This window comes from Callorhinchus milii, unplaced genomic scaffold, assembly GCF_018977255.1.
Source record: "Callorhinchus milii isolate IMCB2004 unplaced genomic scaffold, IMCB_Cmil_1.0 Scaffold7, whole genome shotgun sequence".
NCBI lineage: Eukaryota > Metazoa > Chordata > Chondrichthyes > Chimaeriformes > Callorhinchidae > Callorhinchus > Callorhinchus milii.
In genome coordinates this window covers 13,279,084-13,301,866 of record NW_024704748.1, presented here as the reverse complement: position 1 = coordinate 13,301,866, position 22,783 = coordinate 13,279,084, and the positions used below count along the sequence as shown (strand labels likewise).

At 38.7% G+C, this 22,783-nt stretch overlaps 1 protein-coding gene across 4 annotated transcripts; it reads right to left on the bottom strand.

Moving 5' to 3' along the window:
* Positions 1-9,104: 9,104 nt before the first annotated feature.
* On the bottom strand, positions 9,105-21,391 carry myoz1a (myozenin 1a). Of its 4 annotated transcripts, none has more exons than XM_007898041.2 (7): positions 21,195-21,391; positions 20,467-20,561; positions 19,808-19,894; positions 19,428-19,600; positions 15,683-15,932; positions 11,631-11,814; positions 9,105-9,728 (listed from the first exon to the last, which is right to left on the bottom strand). In XM_007898041.2, the coding sequence occupies exons 2-7, from the start codon at positions 20,540-20,542 to the stop codon at positions 9,497-9,499; spliced, it is 1,002 nt and encodes a 333-aa protein (XP_007896232.1). In that variant the 5' UTR covers positions 20,543-20,561; positions 21,195-21,391; the 3' UTR covers positions 9,105-9,496. The 4 variants fall into 4 exon arrangements, with proteins under 4 accessions (XP_007896232.1, XP_007896239.2, XP_042193026.1 ...); XM_007898048.2 differs by lacking the exon at positions 21,195-21,391 and adding an exon at positions 20,949-21,076; XM_042337092.1 differs by lacking the exons at positions 19,808-19,894; positions 21,195-21,391 and adding an exon at positions 20,949-21,076.
* Positions 21,392-22,783: the final 1,392 nt, after the last annotated feature.

The following is a 22,783-nucleotide window of genomic DNA, read 5'->3' as shown; positions in this document are numbered from 1 at the left end:
ATTTTGATAGCCCCAAAAAGGAACTACGGTCCAAGCGTAAAGTCATCAAAAAAAATCAAAGGGACCAAATGCAATAATGTTACTTCTCAAAATAAGGAGCGTTTTTAGTACGAAGTTACTTTGCTACTCTTCCAAGTCACCATATGGTTTGGTGCGATACATCAACTACTACACACACCAGTTACCCTTCTATAACGGCACTTGACAATACAATGGGAGACAACATGTTATATACAACCAATAAATAAATACAGTTCTCAGGGCAGCGGCACTGGGGGAGTAACTACAGAAAATAACAACGGCACTGTCTTGAAATGATTCACTTTAAAACTGAAGTCTGCGGAGAAAAGAAACTGCGCCTAAATACAGTGCCCGTTTCAGTCTTTGCACCCTATCTTTTTTTTAAAAAAAATCGAAACCCACATCTTTAATTTTAAAACAAAAGTCGCACAAAAGTGGCCGGACCCGAGAATAGGGAAAAGCGTCCACCTGCCCAAAGTACAGCAGCTGAAAGCGAAGTCTGATGCCCGAGTTCTTCCCCCTCATCCTCCCTCTCCCGATGTGAATTGCAAATGCTCTCGGGTGCTCTCAGAGAGACCCGCACCAGCGCCGCTTCGCTGCGGGTCAAACCCGGTTCGTTTCTCCAGTCAAAATGGAGACCGCTCGGACGTCGTCGCTGCTTCACTCTGTTCCTCGGGAGACGCGAAGCTTCCCCCCTCCCCCCCCACCTCGCTCTCTCTCTCTCTCTCTCTCCCAATCCACTACTTACAGCCGAATAATGCGGCTCTTGTCTCTCTCTTTCTCTCTCTCTCTGTCACACACGCACAAGACTTCCCTCGAGGACATGGAGCAGCAGCATCCGCACTGTGCGGGGAGGGGAGGAAGAGATTGTGTGTGGGGTGGATGGGGGTGGGGGGAGAAAGCTGGACTCGCGAGGCAGCGCCACCGCATCGCAGCGCTGCTGTGAACAGAGCGGCTCGGGATGGGATGGGATGGGAGCACCACCAACCAACCCCCCCAACCCTCGCTCACGAAACGCTTGACCGGTCACCTGAACCCCGCCGCCGCCATCAGCAGCCGGTGAACATTTAAGAGCGCGGCGGCAGCATCACTCACTTGCACTCTCGCTCTGCCAGTCGGCACCGCCGTCGCCGCCGCCCGGCTCGTCGTCGTCGTCGTCGTTGTTGTTGTTGATGGTGGGGGGGGGGCGGGGGCTCAAAGAGCTCCACCGTTGTGTTTACTGGTTTATTTCTCCGTTTAAAATTTAAATTCCTGTCAACAAGTAGATCCGAGCGCTCGCTCGCGCTCTCTCTCTCTCTCTCTCTCGCTCGCGCCACCTCCTCCTCCTCTTCTGCTCCGTCGGCGGCGGCGGCTGCTGTTGCTACTGCGCCTCTCACCGCTCCTCCTCTTCCAACGACCTGTCTCCGTCCGCCTCCAACCAGTGGGGGGGTGTGGCGGAGGGAGGGGGGGGGCGGAGGGGCGGGGAAACCCAACGGCGCCTCGAGCGGCTCCCGCGCGCAACACCCGCCCCCCCGCAATCCTCGCGAGAGTACAGGCACCAGCCCACCTGCGACCGACGCCGAACGTGAACCCGGTGCGAGTGTTGTGTTGTGTCCAATGTGTGTGTGTGTGTGTGTGTGAGGATATGTACTGATAATCATAACAACAACAACAATAACAGCAGCATTTTGATACAGCGCCTTATCACGTCTTCGTGAGTCTCAAAGCGCTTCCTCCAAAAACAATAATAAATTGGTCATTTTCAATCTACGACCGTCTGTGGGACATTGCTGTGCGCAATTGGCTGCCGCCTTCGCCCACAAATATACAGTCAATTCACTTTACAGTGTGTTCTGTGAAGCGCTTTGGGACGTCGAGAAGACGTGAAAAGCGCTATATCAAATGCAAGGATTATTATTATTATTATTAAGATATACCGTAAGGTGAATGGGCCGTACGCCGCCGCCGATTGCGCGCGATCGGCGGCGGCGTCGTCCCTCCCGCCGACGGCCGTGGAATGAGCGACCCAACTATTTTTATTTATTTTCGAAGGAGTTACTTATTACCGCACCACCACCACCACCCCGGGAAAAGCGATCCGCCAGTCGACTAACAACCACGTGTTCCTGCTTACTGCTGGGTGCACGGAGGCGGGTGGGAGTGAGGAAACCTGCCCGAGGTTTCGCCCCGGTCCGGGAATCCGAACCCAGGTCTCTCGCTTGCAAGGTGAGTGCTCAGCTACAGGACGGACCCCATCAGTTCCCTGCTTTGCACTCATGTGGCCTTTCTGCGTTGCGAAACTTCAAGCCAACAGTTTTAAAAGCAACCAACCTTGTTCCGATCCCATGCTGAGTTTGATTTTAATTAAAAGGCCATTTTTAGTTACTACATGTACAATTCCCTTAGGGTACAGAATCTAATAATAAAGCTGCTGTTTCTGTGTGTTTTTTTCAAGCTAATTAATCGAGTTATTATGCTGCTGCCTGTTGAAGCTTTACAAGAATTAAGGTTATTACTGTTATTAAATTAAGTATTGTATTAATCAAAGAATCCCAGGAAAGGTTTGGTTAAAGAAGACTATTTGGCCTATTTGATTGCAGTCTTCCATCAGAGTACCATTAATGCTCAGAACAAATGTACATATTTGGATATTTAAAATAAAGATGGATACACAATTCTAATTTAAGCATTCATTTCTTGAAGCAGATATTTTACAACAGGTGCTCCATGCAGTACTGATTTGGGGTGAAGGCCTAACTTGCACATTTCCCCAATATCCTATGGATAAACAATGTTTTATTTCAAATTTTCTTTCCAAATCGCCTACGTCTATCAATGTCACATAGTGCGTCCTGCTGCTTTGTTAGTATTTACAACAATGTGACAAGCCCTTCAGTGACTCATACTTTGATTTTTTTCCCTCCCTTCCTTTGGAGAAGTGTCTCATCTCAGTACCTCATAATTATAAATGAGGCACCTCCACAGGAATGAGTGCTGTTAATTGCTATGTGAACATTTAATATATCTTTAGATTACTTTGGTCAGGATGTGGTAAAATGCATGTCAGTTTAATTCAATTGGTAGCATTCTCATATCTAGTTCCTTTACCCCACTCTACCCCCCGCCCTCAGCTCAGCACCCACTGTAAAGCATTCCAAGCTGTTATTCTACATGAAGGACGATATATAAATTCAAGTTGTAATTGTAGTCTGACACTCCAGCACAGTAACTGGGGAATGCTGCATTGTTGTAGATAGTGTATCTTTAAGATGAGGCGTTGAACCAAGGTCCCATCTGCCCGTTCAGGTGGATGTCAAAGATCAAATGACACAATTTGAAAAATGAAGGAGTTTCTCCTGATTTCCTGGTCAACAATCCTCCAGACTAATTGATGATTCACCTCATAGTTGTTTATGAATTCTTGCTGGTGCAAATGCCTGCTAGATTTGTTTACATTTAAACTTGTCTACACTGGAATTAAAAGGATTAGTTGAGGTACAGATCAGCCATGGTCTAACTAAATGGTGTAACAGGCTCGAAGGGCTGAATGGCCTACTCCTGTTCCTATATTCCTATGTACATATACTACACTTGACAGTAATTATCTGTGAATCACATTGGCACATTCAAAGTGATAACATACTATAAAAAATGTTCTGTCCATTCAACTTCAATAATATTTTTAGTATTTCTGGTGATAATGGTGGTAACACAAATATATTGTACTTACCTACTTATTTGCTTGTAGATTTAACTCAGTGACAGAAAGGGAAATAGCAAGAAAAACATTATCTGTTCTATTGGGTGACATTAGTTGCAGTCAGACCACCAGTTTATTTTTTTTGCATCAAATCAATAGAACAATCTATCTATGCCTTCTATCATTTGTAGCAATGTAATGCAAAATGGATTGCGAGAATGACCTCTAGTGTGCAGCAGAGCTTTCTACAGATATGCTGTAAAACTGTACAGTAAATATTTCCTTTTGTTTCAATTACAACTGAGAATTTTAGAATAGCAATTACACAAATAGAAAAGTTAAATGTGAGAATTTTTTAACATCATATTCTGGCATGATTGTTTTCTATATAGCAACAGAACTATCTTTCAGATAAACAATGCTAAAATACTTTTTTTTCTCTTTTCATGATTCGTTAAAATAAATCAATTGCTTCAACTTTTGGATGGGGAGTGATTTTGAGAGACATAAAAATAAGATTAAAAAAGTAATAATAATCTTTATATTTGATATAGCACCTTATCACATCTTTGAGATGTCTCAAAGCACTTCACAGAATATACTGTAAAGTGAATTGACTGTATATTTTGTGGGCAAAATGCGGCAGCCAATTGCGCACAGCAGTACCTCACATACAGAGTGGATTAAGTGACCAAGTTATTATTTTTAAAATTGTATTTTTAAGCTCTACTTTTGTGCATTAAAGATGATATTACGTATGTGATACATTGTATTGGAGCAACTGTGTCTGAGTGGTGGATACTTGGTCTGTGCAATGATTCTCGTACCCCCTAATTCCTGAGTGGAGTGGAGTGGAAGCTATACATTTCCTGATGGAGGGCAGAGAAAGCTGGGGGGGTGGCGGAAGAGTCACTCTGGATCACTTTGCCCTTTAACTTGGAAGTGGTGTGTAGTAACAAAGACCCAGTGGATTTGATGTGAATAAAACAGCTCTTTTAAAAAGTAGCATTACTGGAATAGCAATGTTGGTTTGCATAATTATTAAAATACATTGCAAAAAGAAAAGAGGGCTTACATTTTGCTCCATGCTCTAAATTATCTTAAAAATAGTGAATTCTTACTGCACACCCCATTCAGAGGTTTAGAGACCAAAATGACCATTATCTTTATTTTCAAAATAAATCATAATATGAACCACATTGAGCAGCAGGTATAAAGCACAATAGTAATAAAAGCATGAGAAAGTCTGGAATTGGGTCAATTACTCTTTTTAGTCGTAACGTCTCATGATTTGGCTTAAGAGTCTTAACAAAGCTCCTTTCACAGCCGGGTGAATTAAGCTTTTCTAGAACCTTTGCCATTGCCTAGCGTAAGGATTGAATGTGAGAATGTTTGTTCTCTTCAAACAATAGCCTCTGAAAAAATTCCCAACTGTATCATTCAAGTGAAATTAGCACAGCACTCACACGGTGACATCATGGAAGACAGCGTTCAAAAGACAGAAAGCGAATTATTTCAAGTTTGGACTTTCTCAAAGTCATAGAAACTCGTTTTTGGTTAGCTGAGTGTCTGACCTACATAAATCCATCATTACACGTAAGAAAATCCAAACCAAACTACTGAGAGATCCAAATAAACATGGAATGGAATGTGTACTCTCTCCCCAGAGGAACACGGCCTGTTCACCTAATCACAGAAAGTATTTGGCACAGGTTATCAAGAGCCAATGCTTGGCAACTGCAGAATGTGCGTTGGAATACTGCTGCGGTTTAACCAAGCATCAAGGAAAGTAAAACCACTAGAAATACAGATCTCGCTTACCTTTAGCAGATTATTAGACATCAATCTATACAAAGAGATTTTCAATGTTTTCAGTAACCAGCTGTAAAAATATTAATTGGAGTAACATGAGATAAATTGAATTACTATCTCCTACCTCAGAGCAATTCACAAATGAATAATTTTCCTTTTATGGCTAAGGCCCATTTTGCAGTTCATCTCCGAAGCTAAACAGAGTCACAGAGAAAAATATAAGGCAAGTACTTTTTAGCGTTAATTTTGGACTTTAAAGATATGTCGATTATAAGTGGGAAGCAAATGTTGTAAATGACATCTCACACAGAAACTGTTTGCTGTCACTTTCAGCCATAGCATGTCTGATGTCAGTCTTTTCATTGAGTAGTGCATTTTCTGTTAAGCTCATTTCAGAGACNAAAAAAACAGTAGCTACACCCAAATTATTCATGACAGGCGTAACCTTCTAGACTGAACAATGCAGTCCCTGATACACAATATTTTACAAGCTACTCATCATTGAATAGGCAAGATTTTTAACCCACCTAAAATGTTTTTGACCTTTTTTAAAAAAAAATAACTCTAATTTGGAGCGAAAAATAAATTTGGTGTAGATAATAGGCTAGCCAGTGTGATAGAAGGAGCTATGTTAGCTCACAAAAGATTAGACACAGCAAACAGAGAAACAATGACAGAATGGAGATGGAATGAGAACATCTCCATGTCTGATATTGTATTACTTCCAAGCTGGTTAACTTACTTTTTCTTCAGCTCATCAAAGCTGAAAAGCAATTTGCCTGAGGATTTTTGGTGGGTAAACATTTTCAGCCCAGTAATAGGAGATCCAACAATATTTGTAGATTGCTGAGCAGAAGTCGGACATTTGTTGTGTTAAGTCTTAAAACATGTGTTATATTGTTAGAATCATTTGTGTACTCTTTGTGGAGCTGCTTGTGTGGACACTGCAGTTACAGTAACTCTTTGTACTCCTCCTGCACACTTACTTAACCATATACAAGTAGCTGTATTCAGCAGCTATCAGCTGCAGGTGAGATTTTTGATGTTAGAAGAGATTTTACAGAATAGACCTGAAACTTAAAGGCAGTCTATAGCAAATCAGCTGAATTCCTTCACGTCCTTCCCCCACCCTTAATTTCTCTCCACTCCTCTCCAGAAGGTTTTGCTTCAAGCTAGAGTACAGTTACATTGGGTTTGGCCACTGTTGAGTTTCTCACCAAAGTGCCATTCTTCGTGTATCAACTGAGATATTGAATGTCAGCATGCAATTCGAACCAAGGAAATTATAACAGCTCGATACACTTGTTCTGACCCAACATTAAGAGACTCACACTTACCAGCAGATGTCACTGGTTGATTTTTCTATTCACTGCCCTGGGATACCTAGTCTGATCCTCAGTCTGCTGTTGTGGCTGAGATTGGTGAATTTAGCTCATACCAGGAATGAAGCAGGGGACTCTCCTGGACTGTATCCTTCTGGACTATATGATTCAGTGCACTCACTATGCTACGAGGCGAGCCTGATTCTGAAATTTCACATCTCAGTGACATTCCATTTGCATTTATAGCTGGACGTAAATGGCCAGCAGATTGTTTGCGCTAAGTAGTTTCGCTTCTCTCTCTGATTGCACGTGCTTGGAGTTATTAAGAAAATCTGCTAAACTAATTGTTTGCTAGGCTAAATCCCAGAAACCCTCTACATAAGCCCATTATAATGGTGGTGTGGGCAGAATATAAACATACTATATTATGGAGATAGAATCTTTTATAAAATATTGTAATAAGATTCAATACTTTGTTGACAACCAATCTGTTTCCGCTGATAATAGCTGCAAGATGTTAGGGATAAATAATGCTCGAGTGAGAATTTCAAACCAGGTGTTAATATTTTACTGTCACAAATATTTTTTTCGAGTTCATTTGAGAAAATAAATTAATTGTTTTTGACTTTATTCTCACTTGCCTTGAGCTTGATCTAACTGGATGTTCATGGAGTATTGACCACCCACACAGTTGTTGCATTAAACTTGCGATTATGGTGTTTCTTCAGATTTAGAGGATTAAGTTTTAAAGAAATCACACTGATATTAATGCTCTTCAATAATTTGAATTTTTGGAGGGCTGTCTGACTTGAGCTTCAATGTTGTATAAACTCTGATGCAAGAAAATTGTTCTTATGGGAACTCTAAACTACAAATCCAGATATTTTATTGTCATTATATCTTGTTTTAATGATAGAACACTCTTCAGTTCATTCATTTCCCTGTGCTCCCCTTCATTTATGGAACAATCTAGGCTCTGCCACAATTAATATTTTAAAGAAATCTCCAGGACAAGGCTACTGTGATTTGTTCCTGCCAAAAGGTGGATGGCAACGATTCCTGTATCACATGATTTTCTGTTTTGTTGAGTCAGCTCTTGTTTGGCACAATAAACAGAGTGTGAGGTCCATAGATTTTCTTCATTGCAACAATGTCATACATTAACAACCTTACCAAACACAATGCAATGTCCAGTCAAGCAAGCAAAACTCATTATGAGAATAATTTGAAATGTTTTGTACTGTTTGAGGTTGTGTGATATAAGCAACATGTACCATTAAAAGGAAATTGTGAAATTGCACCTATCAGAAGTTTTTATGTATCTGAATTGGTTGAAACATTTAGCTGTTAATCCCATAGTGCATGAGTCTTACAAGCATTCATGCAACACCTAGATTAAGGTTTCTTGGTGGGAGTAAAACCTGAAACTTTTTGGTCCACAAATCCTTACTGTGTCTCGTATGTTTTTCAGTCAACAGCCAGAACACTGGTATCTATGACAACAGTCGAGGACAACGAAATGAGCTGTAAGGGAATTGCTTGCTGTTAAGAAATTGACAGCATAAATTATGTACCCTCAGTTGATAGCTCTTTTTATTTTTTTTCTTCCCCTTCTTCATTTTCTCCTCCTATTTTCTCCCCTTTAGTCCTGTTCTTTGAAAGGTAATGAGTGTCACCTGGGTATAGTTCAATGTGCGCCAGTAGTTCACTGTAGTATCAAATCTGAACATCAGCAACATTTTCTTTGTGAAAGTGCAGTAATAAATTGTGGTATAAGAACCCAATTTGGAACTAATCACCATAGAGCCCACTGCTGAGAGCAGCTTGACAAGGTGGATTTAACAACACATGAATTTTCACCACAGATGTGTTAGCACAACCAAACAAATCAATCTGGCACCACTTTTTTTTAAAAAAAAGGTCTATTGGACCATCCAAGAATTTTCATGGGAACAATGAAACATTTGATATTTACTCACTGTGAAGTAGGTGATACTGTCTTCCCAAAACAGAATTCAGCCCCACCCTGGAATGAATTGCACTTACGAACCTATATTTTATCACTGCACACTTCATGACCTTAATCTACCAATACAATGTGCCATCAGACCACACTAATTTCAAACCAGCACTTCAATTACTATATGGTTAGTGGCACAGCTTGCTTCTGGTTATCAACTTATACCAGTATATTTTAATACAAAAAATTGTTAAAGATTCAATATTCATGCCATTTTTTGTGAAAGTCATAATAAAACAAAGACACTCAATTACATTTTGCTAACTTTTTATTTCACTTAGAAAATAATGTAAGAGGTTCCCTAAAAGAATATTGTCTTAAAGGGATTCCGAGGCAAAATCATAAATCCATGATTGTTTTTGTTTTCTTAATAGTGACCGTGGTATGTAAAACATCATCTGCTGTCAGTCAGTACACAGTCACCTTAAACCCTTAGCACAAATAAAAATAACAAAAACATGGAAATAATGGTTGAGGGGAAGATTTTGATAAATCAACAGCTTTTAAAGAACACTCATTTTGAACATTGATGCGCAGAGCCAACTTTGAATTCTAATACAATGCATTTGAAATCAAGGTTTTCTTTAGCAAACACCAAACAAGTACTAAAAATGGATGACTATGGGCTGATCGCCCAACACTCTACAGGTCATCAGTTTCAGCGTTAAACTCTAGATCTATTCCAAGGTTGACTAAAGATTCTGTGCTCATTGGAGTCCAGCCCAGAGGGGTCCTGTTAAAGTTTGGCCGGGTGCTGATGTCTTGGTTAGATACGATTACAGGCTCAGGTTCTGGTGGAGTTGGATCAAATTCTGGTAGCTGAAAAGTCATCAATTTGGCTGCCTTTTCAAATCCTCCGTATGGCTCAGCAGACCTGAAAGTATTTTAAATGCATGTTTGCTTTTTAAGACTAATGTACAAAATAGTTATTTTCTTTCTTGAACTTTCTTACGAAGTATTGTGCTATAGTTGCACTACTATAGGTGCCTATGGTCACCTCACACCTTGGCATTGTGCTCTGCCACTGTCAACCCCTCTGGGAGACTATCCTGCATGAGGGGCACTATGTAAATGCATGTTGTTCTTCTAATATTAAAAAAAACTCTGCAAGATGTTCTTTAGTTTAGTAAAGGAATTTATGAACAAGATCAAGTTTCATGTTTGCATGCATTGCCTCAATTCAAGAATATAATATTAAGGATTAAAAATGTACAGAAAAACATCTTACTAGGTGTTAGAGATGCGAATCGTATATATCAAACCATTTTTGTTACTAATTTCTTAAGGTGGAGTATTTAATGCAACTCAAATGCAACTATGTTTTACTTGCTGTGTAATTTCTAACCCAAGGAGACTGCCATTCCTTAAGCAGAGTGTTCAGCAGGAAGAATGTGAGGAGGGATTTCAATGGTATGTTGAGATATCTTGTGTCACTGCAATATCATGTCACAGAGCAATAGTCTATTTAAGGATGCCAATCAGGTCACATAAACTTACCATAGACAGAGTTTATATTCTTGACTACATAATAAGCAGTGTGAATATTCCTAGTGACTTGAGGCTGCTAGACATAAAGCTACCCTTTGGGAACTGTGACATTTCTAAAGATGTATTACAAATCCCACTATTACATGGGTCACTGAGATTCCATATTCTTTGATCACACGGCACCTTTCAACGTGGTGGACAAACTGGCTGATCCTCAACTTGCTTCTGTTGCAAAACAGCTGCTGTGGGCAGTGTACTGCAGATAACCATTTGAATACTAATAATAACCAGCAAATCTTGTTATATAAGCATTTTCTGATTGGCAGCAGGCTTCAACAGGAATCAGCCTTGAGTTGATTTAGTCACGGTCCCACTTTGTGTTGCTAAGAATCTTTCTACCACCCACCCCTCTATTTACATTGGAATGCCTTTAAAAGGGAATGGGGAGAGAGAGGGAAGAGAGGATATCAATTTATTTGATGAAATATCTAATAAATCGTACCTGAAAAAATCCCTGTACTTCAATTATATGAATAATTCTAAAACATTTCAAATGGGTATCTGAGAATTTCTCATGAATATGTCACGTTAACAAATGGCCATATCTCATTCTTTTAAAAAATGTTCAGAATAAATCAATATTTTCAAATATATGCCACTTTAAAATGCCCATTATTTATACAGATGGATAAATAAGTGCATTGTCCGGCATTGCTAGAAAAGTATGTAATGATTAGAATACTATTTTTCATTGCTTAGTGCTTATAAACCACTTACTTAATTCCTTCAGTGATTTAGTAATTGCTTCAGTTCCCTTAATAATGAAATGTCAAATTTCACATCCAACAGCATTAATTACATTTAAAGTTGTTAAAGCTTATAATATACACCCAAAGGCACTAAATGCTGAAAACACCTACTATGTCAGTAAGGTTTTAGAATAATGCATCTAAATTTGACACTGGGTCCACCTCTGGAACTTCATCCCGGAGTCCCTTCACTTTTTCCCTTCCCACGCCTCTTTCAAGGTCCGTCTCAAGACCTTCCTCTTTGACCATGGCTTTGGTTATCTTTCCATCCCTGCTCCATTCCCCTTGGCACCCAGCCTTCCCAAATCCAACACCTGCTCAGGTGCAAAACCCTCCATTGTCCAGCATTTTGGGACATCCTCCCGAAGTTAAAGTCGTTATATAAATGCAATAAATAAATAGCACAATGCATTTTTTGTTACTTTAATCCAACATCATCTTCTAGCATTTTTACTTTAACATTTTGACAATTGTCTCACCTGTTGAAGCTCTTAAATTTACGAAGTTTAAATCCACCAGCAGGAGCTTCCATATGTAGATCCATGGTTGCCTTCAACTCCGGATCATTCCCCATTGCCCGTTCCCAAGGTGAAATATAGGTTTTGATCGTAGACACATATTTTTTCCCAGTTTCACCAGTCCCTTTACCTCCACCAACACCACCTATTAATAAATGTAACACACACAAGAGGAAGATGCTAAAAGTTGGTTGGTTGTGATTTGGGGTTGAAAAAGCCACAAACGGAATAACTACTAGAATAGAGTGCCACCTAGTGCAGGAAGTAAAGATTCAATTAAAGCATTCAAATATGACTTGGATTAATTTTTGATTCAGCAGAACCTGGGTAGGAAAAATAGTACTCATCCATCTTGTTTTGGTATTAACTAACAGATAATATTTTGTATCGGATAGACATGATCTTCATGTGAATATCAGCAATACAGAAAAGGGTATCAGAGCTAAACTCCATCAACATGAACACACACACATATATGTACACAGTTCCATGAGTAACTGTAACTGTACAGGGATTAGGAATGGGAATTATAATTGACTCCTCCATTCAGAGTGCTAAAAGCAATTGTAGCAATTGAGTTGTTGCCCTAACTGAGATTACCCAATTCAGTACAGACTAGAAATCAAACCTGAGACTTCTGATCCACAATAGTTTAGTAGTGTACCGGGGATCAATTGGGGATATCTTTGCCCAGTAGGCCATTACTGATACTTTTTTAACAACAAAGTTAAATTTTAAAAATATTCTGTTCACCAAGAAGAGAACATCTTTTAAAAGTATTATTTCAGGGCTGGTAACAACTGAGAAATGGAAATAGGCATTCAATGTGTCATCAAGATTTTAGCTCCAATCCTCAGCTGATATCAGCATTCTGCTCAGTGGAGAAAAAAGTTCCAAAAAGCATATACAGTAATTGTTAATGAAATTCAATTGAACCTCAGTTCTAAGTACGGTCATATTTGAAAAGAGCTCCATCCCAAATTATCAGCAGCCATTGAAATGCTCTCCTGTTCAAATGATTCACAAATGAGCACTCTAACTTGTCAAGCAGTGAGATAAGCCCAATTAGTGCACACATTTAAATCTAATCTTTTGCATTAGTAGTGAATGCATTCTGAAAATAATGGTCGAAAGTTACAAAGAGTGAAAATATTATAAAATATGTTATGCCACAATTTATTTGGAGCTTCTGATGGCAACAAGCTGTTGAGTTTAAAACAGTGAAACATCTCAGTTGGTAAATACTCTGCTTGTAACTAAAACGTTATGGGTTCAAATCTTACGAAGGTCTTCTCAATCTTCAATCCTCCTGAGGTTAGTAAAATGAGTAAAGTAGCCCATCCCATGTGAAATAAGAACAGGTTTCATGCATACCCATGGGCCCATTACCATGGAAATCTGCCAAATGACTTAGAGAACCTGGCTCAAAGCCATACAAAGCAAGACCTGAGTGTTGCCCTCAGAACATTTCAAAATGAGCAAAGTGATCTTTCTTACCTATGAAAGAACATCTGGAGGAGTGAGTATAAGTATATTTTATGTTTGTAAATGAGTTTCCTTTAGGTGTGAATCCAGAACAAGGGGGCATAATCTTAAAATTAGAGCTAGACCATTTAGGAGTGAAATTAGGAGGCAGTTTTTCACCCAAAGGTTAGTGGAAATTTGGAATTCTCTCCCCCAAAAGTCTGTGGAATCTGGATCCATTCACATCTTCAAGACAACGGTGGATAGATAATTGTTAGGTCAGGGAATGAAGGGATATGGGGCAAGTACGGGAAATTGGACTTGAGGTACAGATCAGCCATGATTTTATAGAATAGCGGAATAGGCTCGAAGGCCTGAATGGTCTACTCCTGTTTCTATGTTTCTGTCTCCTGTTTGTTTCCATGACTCTTTCTGCCTTTCACTCCCTCATTTTCTTCCTCTATTGTCCTCTATATCCCTATGCCATCCCCCTGTTTCATGTCTCTGTCTTTATATCCATCACTCTGTTTGTCTGATTTTGCCTCACTCATTAGTCTTGCTCTGTGCCTCCCCCTCCCTGTTCTTGCACACTGTCTCTCACACTCACTTGATCCTCCCCATACGTCTCTTTCATCTCACTCTCACCTCTCTTTCCAACTGACTCAATAACACTGTAAATCTCTGCCTATTTAATGTAGCTTCCTTGTATGCGACACTCTCTCTTCTGTATTTTTGCTCTTGCTTATCTCCCCTGAACATACTCAATCACACTTGTTCTCACTCTTCTCTCTCTCTTTACCTCTGTCTCTCTTTCATCTCTCATATTGTTTCATACTGTGGAATGCCTGAGGATTTTGAGGGCATTCCAAAGTCCTGTAACTTAGTAGTTAGTGCCTTGCAGGTGAGAGGGCCAGGGTTTGATTCTCGAGCAGGGCGGAACACTGGGCAAGTTTCCTTACTCCACAATCCTCTGTTTACCAAGCAGTAAGTAGGAACCTTGTTATTCAATTGTCGGAATTTACAAAATAAAATAACTTGGGTGACTCAATCCACGACTGTTTGTGGGATACTGCTGTGCGCAATTGGCTGCCCACAAAATATACAGTCGTCTCGAAGATGTGATAAGGCGCAAGAATTAACGCAAGGATTAGTATTATTATTAAATTTGAAATGTGAGGGTATGACTCTATCTGGAGATTAAATTTCAGGGCAGCACCTTCTGGCCAACAATTCCCAGGTAAAGCAATTGATGATTCACTTCATGGCTGTCTGTATGACATTGCCATGTGCAAATTGGAACTGAGTTTGCCAACAACTAGAGTCACTATAATAATAACAATAATAATAATCTGTAATGTAAACTCCACAGAAAAATGGTGTTACTTCAATTGCAAGGATTATTAATATTTTTATAACTGCTCTACAAAGTGACTGACAAAATTATCCTTGGTTTAATTTCAAGAACATATCCCGTAGTTGATAAATACTGTACGAAGAGAGGTACTGACCCATGCAGTGCACAAAGTTCCCAGGTGTGATACCTGATCTGTGCTGAGTTAGCTGATCTCTGTGGTGGGATCCCAATATTGTCTTCACTGTTCCTAAGTTACGAAGGTAAACATCTACCAGGTTCCTATTCCTTTAGCCCTTGTTGGGAAATGTTTGTGGGACACTGAAGGCTTGCATTGGGTTGTATTGAACTTGTCTGTGATGTCCAAAGTGAAGGCGCTAACTCAGTGGCTTGGTTCACTGTTGGAACAGCATCCCAGCATGAAACTGGAGGAAATAGAGCTCAACACTAAAAGAGTTCAACACTAATTAGCTAATACAATTGATAAAATTATCTTAACATACTGCTTAAGACTATTTTTACTGTCTTGTCAGTAGGCCTGTATTTAATATTGGGGACTATCATATACTGATGAAATTATAAATCTTATACCTTTATAATGTAACAGATATCTTGCTGTTTTTACGGGCTGGCATATGATAGATACACACTGTTACTGCTCCTTCTATGCCAACTCCATTTTAAAACTCTAACCTTTAATTTACGTCCATAGTTATTTATTTATTCAATGTCTGGGGATCATTAAAAAATGTGATCAAATTCCAATAATAAACTTCAAGGTATTCTCATATCAGGATTTTACCAGGCTGGAAATAATTGTTGTAATCTTTTATTGTGCCTTGTTCCGAATATAATTTTATATTTTATGCTTTAAGAATTTTCAATTGGAAAAGTAATGTCTGTCTTAAAAATAGCAGCCCTATTTGAAAATTCTCGCAGTAGTTTCTGCTGCAATCTACAAGTGCTACAATCATGTACATTTTTCCAGTTTTACAAACTTCAACGAAATGTAGAATTAATTCCATATTCTATCAAATCGTTTTATATGTTGGCTGTATTCTTTCATGCAATATTGATCATTTATTTTGTATAATGTTGTGAAAAATTGATCTATTAGAATAACCCGTTTGGTGTTTAAAATATGAAAGTGTTCTTCAATATTCAAGAGGTTAGCTCCTCTTGTAGAGCACATACTTACTCTGATTCGCACTGCCTCCAACCCCCCCACTTCCTCCAACACCTCCAGTTCCACCTCCATGACCATCTGTGCCAGTTTGTCCACCCCCAGAAGCTGATGTGTGATGAGGCTTTGGGTAGGGAACTGGAGCCTTTGAATGCTTTCCAGACTGGAAGGATCCATGTGTTCCTCCAGTTCCCATGCCTCCGCTTATCTCCACATCACCGTGACCATGTACACCTGAATAAGGTATGTATTTCTGAAAATTGTCCTGGAGAAAAATCAAAAAGAGTGGAAGAAAAATCATAAAGCTTGCTGCAGTTATACAGTACTCACAAAAATTAAATAATGTTATTCCTGATTATTCTGATTTGCTCCAATTCAACTTGGATCTGAGTTAAGGTTCATGGTTGCAACATAGTTGTGACCTACCCCGACAGATAAGCAGAGAAAAATTCCCAACAGCTTCATCAATCTTTGAGGTCCAGTTTGGTGAGATTTTCCGTATTTAATTATTTTAATATTGAACAGAAAAGCAAGAGGAATTTGTTTAAAGAAAATTCTACATTGAGTTTTAACGCTGGAAGTAGTTCATTATTTCAGCAGCATATAAGTAGGCAAACAGCAGTGCAGATATTCAGAATGAGAATCCTCTGCTTCCAGTTCTGATATTACAGTGACCTGAGAAGAGCTATGAACATACACAACTAATTGCATCAGCACAGCAACCATTAACTGGTTCATGCACGATTCAGTTTTAACACTATTAAAGATTGCGCAAACAGAATTTAGGGATTATTTGAAAATGGACACCAAATTGGTTCGCACAGGCTGCAGCAGTGACTAACTTCCTGAGCAAACCACCTCCTCAAGATGATCTTGATACCAGGCTCTAATTTGAATCACCCATGCATCAAACCACATTGCAAAACAGCTGAACTGTCTTTTAGAAGCAAAGTACATATTAAGCCGGTTGCTAAACTTCATACAGTGCAGTACATTTACTGTTAGTAATCTTTCGTGCACATAATGCCATTGAAATCAAGATAGCAAGTTATTTGGAACTGCTTCGGTTCCATAAACCTATCTGGTTTTAATTACATAGCAGTGACATGGCAACATCACCCAGTGAGGAATTACCCTGCCATATGTCCTAACTGCTAATTTTAGAGGCATTACAACTGAATTGATTGGGTTGTTTATCTTATCCATTCCTGTTTCTATAGAATTTTCTAAGAACTTTCTTGATTTTTTCCTCTTTTTAATTTTCCTACTCTGACTGCTTTCCTCTTTTCCTTTCATTCTTTGCTTTTTTAAAATTGGATGCCTGATTTTATTTTTCATTTATTGTTTCTTTCCTGATGATTATCATAATAATGAAAACACAAGAAAAAAATCACTTATTTATCCCAGCATTCTTTAAATTGCAGTTTTATTGAATCAAGTCTCATTTCCACACTGACAGCTTTAAGGCTAGTCTACAATTTAACAAATTTACATCCAATGAAGTTATCTATTAAGTTACTTCAGCTACCTGCTATCTTTAGCTTGTAATCCTGTACCTGGTTCTCCCATCTTGTTTTTACATTAGGTTTCCTCAAATACAGAATTGATTTTCTGCATAATTTGCAATAAAATGTTTTCTTATAATATAAATTGTAGTAGTTATAGATCTATTGTAAACCATCACACTGGGATACGTGAAGTTAGTGTTAACACCATGGACTAATGTGTGGCAATTTGTAACAGGAGTCATCAATAGCAATTCCTACCTATAACCAAATGTATGTCACACGGGCCTCTGAATCTCCAATGAGATTTACATTTGATCACAGGAGTTCCTGTGGATTGACTTCACACAAATTCATTACCAGCAGGAATCCTTAATAGTGAATTGTGTTCAAATCATCACACTTTGGACCCAGAAGTAGCTGAGATGAATGATTGCAACTGTGTTAGAACACAAATCAAATCATGGCCAAATAGGATAGGTACTGAGAAAGAGAATTCACCAAGATCGATGGAGAAAAGAGAAGAGATTCATAGGACAATTACACTGTCAATAAAAGGTCAAGTAAAAGGTGCCTAAATGAGAGATGTTATCAAGATAGATAAAAGAGCAGGAAGCAAGCCAAGACTAGATAAGACAATGCTGGAATAGGATAGATGGAGGAGCAAATTAGAAAGGATGCCAAGATGGATGGAGGACAAAGGAAAAGAGCTGACAAAAGAGAAAAAGTTTCTTGGGTTAAGTGGAGTTCAAGTACAGTGGATTATTGGTCTACTTTTCCCAACAATGAATTTCAATTGAATACTTTACAGCTGAGTACATAATTGTGAACATATAAGGTGGAAAATGTTTTAAAACATGGCAAAATGTAGGATTTCATGGACTGCGAAAGTATTTCTTTTCCCAAGGATTTTATTTGGCCTGTAGTCTCATTGTTCCAGGAATTGATAGCAATACTTAACTTGGTTAATTGTGTAATAATGTATTGTGCACCTCATAGCAGGATGGATGCTGCATGAATATTTTAATGACATTTTTATAACTCCTTTATGGATTAAAATGTTGATTCAATAATTCCTGAACACCTTCCCACTCCTGAACAGTAGCAAAGCCTTTCTTTACCTTATGTTTGAAATGCAAAAAGGAACTAACACAAGACCGTTTAATGTGCTGCCGAATGAGCTGTATGGGATGAAAAGCATGGAATTTTAAATTAAATGACAGTGGGAAAAAATATGATATCCGCAATTTAATAATAAATCCTTACTTTTTTTTGCATCTTTCACGTCAGGAGAATGATTCAAAGCGCTTCACGGGATATATCTCTGAAATATAGTGACTGTTTTGTGGGCGAACATAGCTGCCAATTTTAGAGATATCCCACAAATAGCCATTAAGTGAATGACAAATTTTATTTAGGGAATTCTTGGCCAGAACACTGGGAGAAACTCCTTTCTCTTTTTGAATAGTGCCATATGATCTTTAACATCCACCTGGACGGGCAAACAGGGACACAGTTTAACAAAACGCGAAATACTGCAGATGCTGGAAATCTGAAACAAAAACAGAAGTTGCTGGGAACACTCAGCAGGTCAGGCAGCATCTATGGAGAAAGGAAAGTGAGTCAACAAAGCAGTGTCAAAGTGTCAATACTGCAGAACAAAAACGGTGGGGGGTGAACATTGCAACAAAATAGGCAGACCAGAGAGAGAAAAGGTGTGTCTGGGACCAAGATGATGTGGTAATGTTCACTTCTATTCCCCTGCTTTATTGCAATCCCTCCCCCCCTTTGTTTTGCATCAATAACACCTCTTTAACCCATCATCCCCTGTCCTCTACTCCATTTTCTCCTTTGTGTTCCTTGCCCTGCCTCCCCCCTCTCTGTTAGTCCTTAAAGTCTCTCCCTCCCAATATGCCCCAGTTCTGACGAAGGGTCAAGGACCCGAAATGTGGGCTCACTTTCCGTTCTCCGTAGATGCTGCCTCACCTGCTGAGTGTTCCCAGCAACACGGTTTAACATTTCATTTGATGGACAACACCCCTAAACTGGAGTGTCAGCTTAGACTATATGTGTTCCAAGTCCTGACATGGGGCTTGAAACGACAAGTCAAAATCAGAAGCGAGAATGCTACCAACTAAGCCAGCCTGACACATATAATCTGGATCCCACGTTATTTGACTGGCTGCATGAGATGCAGCAAATGGATATACTGTAGTTTTGACTTTATATCACATCTTTATAAAAAAAATGCTTACCATTGAGTCTGAATTAAAGATGTCAGGATTTGACTCATAGATGAATTTTTCGACCCTGAGCTTCCTCTGTTTAAACATCTTGGATCCTTTATTGTTCAGCAGTGAGAGTTCTTCCAACATGACATCTCTTGGGATGCTGATTTTCTTCCCAAGGTTCAAATCGGTTCCCTCTACTGAAGAAATAGGTGAAGGAAAACATGACATAAGATTGAAAGAGTTAGCAAAAATTCTCATCAGCCATTTGTCTTCATTGGAAATTGTTGTTAAAACATATTATTTTTACGACTATGCTTACAACGTGCAAAGGAGATATTTGTGGCAAAGCAAGCTGCTATCAATAAATCAAACATACAAAAAGCACTTGAGAGGTTAGCACTCACTGTGGTCAAGTTCATTAATTACAGTGCCTTCTGTCAAGTGGAAATATAATCCTGGCTCTCCATAATTATTTATAAAATCATCAGACTCTAAATGTACAAAAACAATGTATGAAAAGCGGCTTTATTTTATATTTATAAAAATTAGGACTGTTAAATAGTCTGTTGAATGTGCTTGTGATGTAAGATTTACATTGTAGCACAAATTGATTGTGGATTGCAATACTACAGTTTGTTGAAAATAATTGATATTATTATATAATATAATATAATAATCCTTGCATTTGATATAGCACTTTTCATGTCTTCAAGACGTCTCAAAGCGCTTCACAGAATATACTGTAAAGTGAATTGACTGTATATTTATGGGCGAAACGCAGGAGCCAATTGTGTGCTAAAAGAGAAGACAAATCGAGGGGTGTACAGCAAAACATGTTGTTTCTTCAAAAAACATCATATACTTGAAAAATCAAAAATTCTGCAACAATGAATCTAATAGTTTGGCGAAACTGCTTAATCTCATGCCTATTTTGTTACTTTTAACAAACTGATTACTGTGCATCGTAATCTGAGTAGTTGCTTCAATCTGGAAAGAGATTGGTATCTTTAAAGGGAAAGTTATGTTTGTAACGCCAAGCGGATGTTATAAATGGAGGACCTACCATCTTTAAGAGCTTTTATAATTACTCTGGATGACTTTTTCCTTTTTGCCGGGGCAGGAGTACCTAATAACGGCATAGTTCTTGTGTTCTTTTTCCTGAAAAATGAGGAGGCAAAACAGACATATTTTGTAAGCCAGTAATCATGAAGCAAATTCAGAGAAAAGCTTCTAACTATTGCAGCTTACGACTTTCAAAAATGAGAGTCGGATGTTTGCTACCAGACAAGTTAATTTAAATCCCATTTGATTATCACAAATATTCCATTACAAATTTAACATATTATAAAAAAATGCTTTTCAGATTGGAAAATAATTTAGGTTACATTGTTGTCTTAGCTCCTACCAAGACTTTTCAATATGCTGGGTTGTTAGTTACTCCCTCTGAGCCAATCAGGAGACAAAAAAAACAAGTAATTCCTATTTTTTATCTCTCACTCATAGATCAAAATGGTAACAATTTTAAAAAACATCCTTAACAGAGACCTTTCAAATATATTAAATCCTCCCCTTAATAGGCAATGTTTATGGCTCCCTTGAAAGTAGAGAAGCCATATATAAAGCACTATGTCCTTGATCCACAAATTGCCATAACACATTCCTTGCTATAACTTTTCATATGTCTCCTGAGAGTAAGGGTCAAAGGAAAAGTCTGCTGTGCTACATTTCAAGGAAATTCAAATGTAGTCAACGTTTTATGACAGTTTTACAGTTGTTCACCATGCAACTTACCGTTTAAAACTTTTTGTTCACTGGTTGCAGCCTCAAGTCAAGATTTGCCAAAATAAAGTGTTCCCAACTGTAGATTGGATAAAATGTTGTACTTCAAAGTGAGGAAGGTGCAAGACTTGTGTCTGCACAGCACTAAGTGCTGGTGCACAGTGAGGTGAATTCGATTCCAAGTGTTTTTTTTTGCATGTGCATCATCGAGATATATATAGTATGGAACCAAGGGCTCAGATAGCAGCAAGACAAGGCAAAACCACATATGTAAGCAGTCTTCAAACTTAGAATGATGAGCTACAAAGTTCTCCACTGCAAAATTGTGCAGATCGGTTCAAGATTCACACAACTCACCAAACCAGGCAGTTCCAAAATGTAGTAGTCAGCATTTAGGGAACCCAATATTTGTATTAGTATTTATTCAAGTTAAAAATTAAAACACACCACAGTTCCCCTGATATTTTAGTGAATAAATGTGCCATTTACTTTGGCACTGAGCCATGCAGGCCGGGAAATCCCAAGTTTGATTGTTGGTCTGTGCTATTACCTCATCTCAGTCATGGTGAGAGTGTTGCAACTACAATTGGTCTTGATGTCCCTGGACTAGAGAGGGATAAAATTGGCCAGGGTTCCCAGTGCAAATCAAAATGCAGCAGTGTGTACAAGAATAGTGAGTGACCAATGCTGTGATAGATCCAGAATTGAATTACCTGGATGAGCTCACTGTCAAGGGTCACACATACAAAATAGTCTCTTAGGAACCATTACCCAACAAACCAATGAATTGCTGGCTTCAGAAGACGACATAAAAAAGATGTTTATGCAGAAAAAAGAAAATAAGCAGACTTCAAGCAGCAACCTTCTTTGCGCCAAGAAACTTGGGTAAATATTTAACTGTATTGATTTGTTGCAATTTCTAGTTTCCTAATCAATGTAACACTCTAAAATAGCAAACCTGAATGAAAAAAGAATTCTCCAAGCACATTTGTAATATAGGGATATTATAGACACAACATTCCTGAGTTTGTGAAATTTATTTAAAATTAATTATAATGGAATTATTCATGTGAATAAACAAGATGGAATGTTGGGAGATTGGACCAATGGACAAATCATCTATGTTCAGTGATTCTCTGAAAACTCCCACTTGTCAGAAACCAGAGTAAAATTATTCAGCAAAATGAGTACGGCAAGACCAATGAAGCATTTAAGGCCTTGTTAAATTGTACCAAGCAAAAACACCTTTACGATTCTGCAGCAGAAAACACACATTAAGGTGAATATTTAACAGGTGTGGTTGAGGCAAAATTGATATTAGCTTTTAAGAGGGAACAAAATATATTACCTAGAGAACTGGAGAAATAGAGAAATTTGCAAGGGTGTAAGGAAAAGTGGGGGGGTCGGATAAATCGATTCCTCTTTTAAATGACTAGGCAGCCACGATGAGCCAAATGGCCGATTCTGTGCTGTACAGTGGCGTAATTACTGTACATTGGTGCAAGTGGTGCAGTCACACCAGGGTCCCTGGGGTTAGCAGGGGACCAATCCATTGGCAGTGGACAACTTGTGTTCTCTCCCCATTTCAATATAGTTTCATA

Bases quoted from the DNA above. Each gene is read 5' to 3' on its own strand.
- myoz1a (XM_007898048.2), bottom strand. From the start codon at position 21,061: ATGTGTTATGGCAATTTGTGGATCAAGGACATAGTGCTTTATATATGG. The intron at 20,562-20,948 runs GTCTCTGTTAAG...CTCATTTTTCAG, and splicing joins GGATTTAATATATTTGAAAG to GAAAAAGAACACAAGAACTA. The intron at 11,815-15,682 runs GTAAGTATGTGC...ATTTATTAATAG, and splicing joins TGGAGGCAGTGCGAATCAGA to GTGGTGTTGGTGGAGGTAAA.